At 56.4% G+C, this 6,941-nt stretch overlaps 1 protein-coding gene across 4 annotated transcripts in view; it reads left to right on the top strand.

Annotated features, from left to right (window-relative positions):
- Positions 1–497: 497 nt before the first annotated feature.
- The window catches only part of ETV4 (ETS variant transcription factor 4), a 15,104-nt gene continuing 8,660 nt past the window's right edge, over positions 498–6,941 (top strand). The window contains exons 1-5 of one of the 4 annotated variants that reach the window (XM_059379762.1): positions 498–644; positions 880–1,029; positions 1,164–1,274; positions 1,443–1,536; positions 1,766–1,813. In XM_059379762.1, the coding sequence (XP_059235745.1) occupies positions 1,215–1,274; positions 1,443–1,536; positions 1,766–1,813 (202 nt within the window). In that variant the 5' untranslated portion in view covers positions 498–644; positions 880–1,029; positions 1,164–1,214. Of the gene's footprint in view, positions 645–688; positions 1,030–1,163; positions 1,275–1,442; positions 1,537–1,765; positions 1,814–3,681; positions 3,758–6,941 lie in introns of those variants that run through there. The other 3 variants (XM_059379763.1, XM_059379764.1, XM_059379766.1) reach the window with 3 other exon arrangements.

A 6,941-nucleotide genomic window follows, 5' to 3' on the forward strand; every position in this document is an offset into this window, starting at 1 on the left:
TCCTCTGGGCACAAGTCCGCTCGCCTCCCCGCAGGGCGCACACAGAGACATGTTCACACTCCCACGTACACGCAGATGCAGAGACGTGTGCAGGCGCCAGTCGGGTCAGCCCGAGGAGCTCGCCGAGCCTCACACCCAGGGACACCGCGGAGCCCAGCCATGAAGCCGTCGGGTTCTCAGCTTCGCTCCTTTTCTCTCAGCTCTTTATGAATGAACTCCGGCCGCTGAGGAGTTTATTTTTTTATGAATGGGAGCCCGAGCCGTGAATGAAGCCGGGAGCCACCCCCTACGTTCTGATTGGCCCCCGCGTCTGGGAAACTCCGCCCCCCACGGCTCTGCCGGGCGAGTCTCCGGATTGGCGGGCGTGCCCGGCCCTGGGGTTTCATTCACAAAAGTCAATGAAACAAAGGGAAAGGGGTTGGGGCGGGGGGGCGGGTAAGAGAGCCGAGGCTGAGGCGGAGGAAATGCACCAATCAACGGCTCCCCCGGGCTCACAACTGTCGGCGGCGCCCGGAAAACAAGCGGGTGCGCGGGGGACCCGGGGCCGGGGCCGCCTTGCTCCGGCCTAGCCCCGCGGCCCTCGGTGCGGCCCCGGGGCAAGCTCGCGACCCCCGGCGGCTCCAGCTCCGACGCCCCGGCCTCAGGTGAGGCGCGGGAGGGGGAGGGAGGGAGAGCCTCTGCGACTCCTCGCCTCGCCTCCAACACACTCTGCACTCTATAACCGCCGCCTCCGCAGATCCTAGGGCGGAGGCGGGGGTGGGAGGCGCTGGGAGTCCGGGTTGGAGGGGGCGCGGGAGTTGTGGGCGTGCGAACTGTGCGCGCCTCGCCCGCTCCTCCGCGCACGAGCGCACACACACACACACACACACACACACACAGGTCTTATGTAACCGAGCTTGGGCAGAGCAGGGCTGCAGAAAGCAGCCGAAACGGCGAGCCCGGCTCCCAGGAGCAGGTGGGACCTCCTTTGGCGGGAGGGGAGTGGTGGCGGCGCTCAGCTCAGCAGGCGGAAACCTTCCCATCGCCAGAGTGAGTCGGAGAAGTTTTGTTGTCGGACCCAGAGCCTCGGGACTGCCCCTCCCTGCTGCCCTTCTTACCCACCCCCACCCCGCTGCCTTCCCTGGGCGGTCTGCGAACGCACCCCCCCCCCCCCCCCCCACCAGGTCTCTGCCCCCGCGCGGGGCCCAGGCAGTGCGGCCAGAGGGAGCGGCCGGATGGAGCGGAGGATGAAAGGCGGATACTTGGACCAGCAAGTGCCCTACACCTTCTGCAGCGTGAGCGGCGCGCCGGCTTCCACGCTCGCCCCCGCCCTGCACCCCGCCCCACGGCCCCTTCCCCGCTGCCCCCACGGGGTCCAGCACAGCCCCGCCCCTGTGTCACCCCGGGACCCCAGACCCGGCGGCCTCAGGGTGACTCGGGGGCATTCCCTCCCTTCCTCTAAGAAATCGCCCGGAAATGGGAGCTTGCGCGAAGCGCTGATGGTCCCGCAGGGGAAGCTCATGGACCCGGGCTCCCTGCCGCCCCCCGACTCCGAAGGTAAAGAGCCGGAGAGTCAAACCGTGACCCTCCTCACCTCCCACACCCCGAGGGCCGATCCTGGAGCCACCTCCCTGTTCTCCAAAAGACTCCACTCCAAGGGACTCTGATCATTCTTGAGCCCCTAACACCAAGGCGGTGTGGGGGGGGTCACCACCCGGATCGTTAGGGCTCCCTCGGTCTTACCGTCGCCCCCACCTCACCTCCAATTCCATTATTCACTCCGCAGATCTCTTCCAGGATCTCAGCCACTTCCAAGAGACGTGGCTCGCTGAAGGTGAGTAGTTTTGTGACCTTTTCTATTATGGGGTGGGGGATGCTCTCTACTCCTGGTATTCCAACCCCACTTCTCCTCTCTCCCAGCCTCAAGGAACTCTCCAAAGACCCCCCCCGCCCCCAGTCCCCTTACTCCTATCTCTCCCCAGCGCCCAGTGTGGACACTTATATTGATATTTATTTTCTCTGCCCTGAGCCAGGCTTGTGTAACTAGGCCTGGGGATGAATCAGACCATTGTGTGGGGTATTTGCTTATTTGAATGGAACTTGGCCCCAGGCCCGTTTTCCTGGTAGAAATTTTCATTTGCAAAGTTTGTTTGGCAGCAACCTCCCGACCGAGGTGTGTGTTGTGTTTGTGTGTTGAGGGGGGTGCAGAGTAAGGGACTGGAGGATGCGGGGAAAGAGCAATTAATTTGTAACCTGTCTTCAGGAGTTGCCAAAACATTGATTTTTTTCACCCCTTTGGTTTCGCTTCTTCCCAACCCCCCAGTGCTAAACAATTTCCTTCTGAGCCAAAAACACAACAGAAGTTTAAATAATTATTTTTTCAGCACTTTGGCAGAGAGGGCCCAGGGCTTCTCCCCCAAATAGCCCTGATTGTAATTCTGATGGCAATCGACCCTCCCTCCTCCTTCTCTCTGGAATACTTCTGCCCCAGGCAAATTCCCCCTACTTTGGCTAGGGTGTTTGCTGGTGGGTTAACTTCCAGCCGGCTGGTGTGGGGTCAGGAGCTGGGCCTCCTCTGGGTTGGGAGCTGTGTTCTCAGGCTCTTCTGGTTGGATCTCTCAGTGCGTTTTGGTGGGGCCTCAGGGTGTCGCTGGGAGGTGGTAGGTAGAAGGCTTATGGTGTTTAGACAGTCTGAGAGGGAAGGGTTAATACCCCCATCTTAAGGTCCCTTTATTTGAACATTCTGAAAATCAAGAAACCACACACTAGGAACCCCTTACTAAGGGCTTTTCTTCAGAATTTCCCCATCCCTTCACCCGGGTATCTTAGGTGATTTTTTTTTTTTTTAAAGCCCCTGTCCAGCTCCTCTGAACCATCTTTAAAAGCTTGAGGTAGAAGGGAAAAACCCCTGAGATCCTTGGAGTGAAACTGTCTGCCTTGACTACCGTGGTATCCCCCAAAATATGTGTATTAGCAAAACAGCTATTTAGCATATAGCAAACACTCGAGACACTTTGTGGAATCCTGGAATCCGTGACCGAAGGGCTGTATGGGTGCTGGAGGGATCTGGGGTTCCTGGGGAGGGAACGATCACATCTGCCCAGACTCTGTAAGCCCTGTGTGCCCAGCTCTGAGTTCTGGGCAGAACATATGCCCAGTCTGCCCATCCTCCTCTTGAGGTTCCGGAGCTGGGCTGGAGCTGAAGAACGCAGGGATGTCAGTTTCCACGGTCTCTCCAAGACTTCCTTTCCCAACGCCCGATTTCTGTCTGGCTTGCCAGCCTTTTCGCCTGTCAGTGGAGGGTCCCTCTGCTCCCCTCAGCGGGCAGCTCCCAGGGCTGTGTTATAGGGGGTAGGCTCAGAGGTTGGCATTTTGGCAGCAGCTGGTCCATTTGTGCCTGGGTCTGGAACGGGAAGGGGAGGAAAAAATGCTCTTTCAACCTTGGAAGCCCCACCCCTAGGCGGTGGGGGTCTGGAGACAGTACGGGTGTCTATCCGCATGTGTCAGTGTGAGGACGAGTGTGTGCTGGGAGTCCCTGTACATTTAAATCCAGTGGGTGGGGAGGTGGGGGTGGGGATCTCCTTGGTTCCCTCTCCTTCCTTCTGAGGGAGCAGCTCAGGTTCCCAGCTGGCGATGGATGGCCAGGCCTGAGAGGGGGATGCTGAGCCCACTCGCTCCTTCTCATTCTCTCTGCGGAGACAGATGCAGCTGCCGGGGCCCTGTCCCCCTGCACCATCCCAGCAGCACCCCAGCCTCCTCTCCTGCCTCTTCCCACCAGGTCAGTGACCCCAACAGCCCAGAGGGAGCTTTGGGGTGGTAGGGAGGGGACTAGCTTCTTTGGAAACTTGCCAGTGGTGGGGTAGGTACATCAGGAGGAATGGGGGCTGGAACCCAACCTCCCCACCGCAAGTTTGATTTTTTTTTTTTAAAGGCCCAATTTGGAGAGAAGCAGTGGCTCCTTGTAGTGTGGGTGGGGCTGTGAAGAATTTGGGGGATGCCAGGTTAGGTCTGCAAGGATGGGGTTGTGGGTCAGTCTGATGTCTGGGCTTATTTATGGGTATAAGTGGGGCTCTGTAGAGACAGCTTAGACATCTTTGAATTTTAGGTTTTTCTAGATAGTGTGTGTGTCGCGGTGGGGGGTTGTCTGTTTCGGGTGCCTGGGATCTGTTGAGTTGCTACAGAAAGAATCAGTCTGCTGTAGGGAGACCCGGGCTCAGGCAGGCTGGGCTCGGGATGTGTCTGGCTAGGGTCAAAAATGTGCTGCTTCTGATCGAAGGTTTCTTTCTGGGCTTGTTGGGAGCCCTCGGGAGCTCTCAGGGACAATGATTTGGGTGTAATTGGTAGCAAGGAACATTGAGTCTGGGCCACGTATGTCCTTTGTATGAGGCTGGGGTCTATAATGGAGAGTCTGGATTCACAGAGCCTCTCGGTACGTTGCAAGGGTCCTTACGCCCTCCGATATCGTGTGCAAAATTGTTAGGGGTGCACCATGCACAAAGGAATGTGGATTTTTCTAGGAAGAGAAGGTCCATAGGTTTTACGGGATTCTTAAAGGGGTGGGTCTGTGCTCCCCTTTTCAAAAGGTTTACTGCTCTCAAATATTCCTCTAGGGTCTTCAGTCCCTTTGCCCTTTGGTTCCCCCACTAACCATCACATTTGCAAGTCCAGAAAGAAAGCCAGTGTGTGAAGGTTGTGCATGGAGGATACGTTTTACCCGTGTGCTGCCATGTAATAAAAAGGAAGTAGAATGTGTGAATCCGTGTGTATGCATGCTGGTGCCTCGGTGTGTCTGTGGGACGAGATGGGGTTAATCCCCTCCCCCAGTTTCTCCTAGCTACAATGCCTCCTTCTACATCTTTCTGTCTCCTCCCCTTCCAGAAGGCTCTTGGGGACAAATGTCCCTCCATAGATAGAGAACTGGTTCCTTCCAGTACAAGAGGCTGCCTGGGTGGGGCAGGGTTAGGGTGAGAGACAAGGCTAGTGGTGACACAATGGAGCAGAAACTCCAGAGAATGTCTCCCCTGCCTCCACTGGAACTCCTCAAGAGGCCCCTTCACCCTGGGATCGGACCCCAGGAAGGGGAAAAGGTGATGGGGCACAGAGGGTGTAGGTAGATGGCCAACCCGGGGGGCGGGAGTTAACTGCTTGGCTGCTTTAACCTCCCAATTCTCTCGGAGCCCAACTTGGGAGGCTCCCAAGCCCCTTCTCTTCTACTGACCACCCCCTGTTGGAGGGACTTTCCCTAAAATTCCTCTCTGGCACGATGCTGGCGTGGCACTTTTCTCATCTCCTCCTTCATCACATACCATGTCCCTAGGCAGATAAACTCCACCTTCATGCCCGGATGGAGTTGGGGGGCAGCCCCTGGCACAGAAGCTTGGCAGCCAAAGTCCACAAATAAGTAGAGTGGCGTGTTCTTAAGATGGAACATGGTAATTAGAAATTCTCCTGCTCTCCAGGAACTCGGGGCTCAGTGTCACTGTTCCTGTTTCTGTTCTTGTTGGCAGTCTCTGAGCCAGGCCCTATCCTGTCCCTTTGGTTTGAGAAGCCAGTATTCTGGGGAGGGGCCAAGCAGAGACTGGGATTCACACCACAGCCCGGTTTTGTCTTAACTGCCTTCTCCTGGCCCTGGGAAGAAGATGGCGCCTCTTATGGGGTATGGTCTGTGTGCCGGGGGTAGCCTCCCCTGGGACCACTGGAGGTGTGGGGGTTCAGGTCCGACCTTCAGGTGTGAGGTAGGAGGAAAGGTAAGATGACCCCTAGGGCTCTGTAGCCGATGACTGGCCTGTGACGCCAGCAGGAGATGCCCCCAGCCCATTACCTCAGTGGAAACCGGCAGTTAATGAAGCCCCAAAGGGGGCCCGGAATGCGTCAGCCTCCCCCATGTTCTCCACCTCCCCTGCCCTCGGGACCCTCCTTGTCTAGGTCGCAGGGATAGAAATGTTGTTCATCCTGCCAGCTTTAGGGGTATTGCCTGTGGCTGGACCAGAGGGCACATCAGGGATGAGCTTGGCCCTTGTGCCCCAAGAGTGTCCCCCCTCCTTATCTAGTGTTTCCCAAACCTGCCTATTCTGAAGGGCCACTGGGGATACTTGTTAAGAATACCTCGGCCTGGAGCCCAACCCATGCTTATGGACTGAGGCTCTGTAGGGGTGGGGACTGCGAAAGCCTGCGTTCTTTTTAAGTAACTTTGATGCTCGAACTCATCACCCTGAGATCAAGAGTCACATATGCTGTACCTATGGTCTGAGAGCCAGCCAGGCACCCCAGGAATGTGTATTTTTAACGGTATCTTGGGGATTCTGGATTTGGGTCCGTTTGGGGATGGTTGCCTTTGTGCCTCAGCTGTGCTCCTGAACAGAAAACACACTGCCTGTTTTTGCCCGGGGACTTCGTGTCCTGCTCATTCATTCTATCACTTTAGAGTAGTTTTCTGCTGGTTTTTCTCGAGTTCTTCTTTAGCTGCTAGTGGCTTCTGATTCTTAAACCCCTCAGTCCCATCCCTCTGTCAAGAAGTCTACTCTCTCTAAATGTGTATTTTATTTTATTTTTTAAAAGATTTTATTTATTTATTTGACAGACAGAGATCACAAGTAGGTAGAGAGGCAGGCAGAGAGAGAGGAAGGGAAGCAGGCTCCCTGCTGAGCAGAGAGCCAGATGTGGGGCTTGATCCCAGGACCCTGGAATCATGACCTGAGCCAAAGGCAGAGGCTTAACCCACTGAACCACCCAGGCGCCCCTAAATGTGTATTTTAAAGCTCTTGGCCCTTCTGATAGTCAAAGCAAGTTGAGGAAGAGTTCCTGCCAAGCAACTGATCACAGCCCAATGTATCTCTTGTGAGATGTGATTTCTCTGGAGGGAGGACCTGCCCCTACAACCCTACAATTACCGTTGGGGGGGGGGGGACAGGGAAGCCCCCAGGGAGAGGGAAGAGCTGGTTGGTTAGGATCCCTTCCACTCC

The sequence above is a fragment of the Mustela nigripes genome, chromosome 16 (assembly GCF_022355385.1).
Source record: "Mustela nigripes isolate SB6536 chromosome 16, MUSNIG.SB6536, whole genome shotgun sequence".
Taxonomy (NCBI): Eukaryota; Metazoa; Chordata; class Mammalia; order Carnivora; family Mustelidae; genus Mustela; species Mustela nigripes.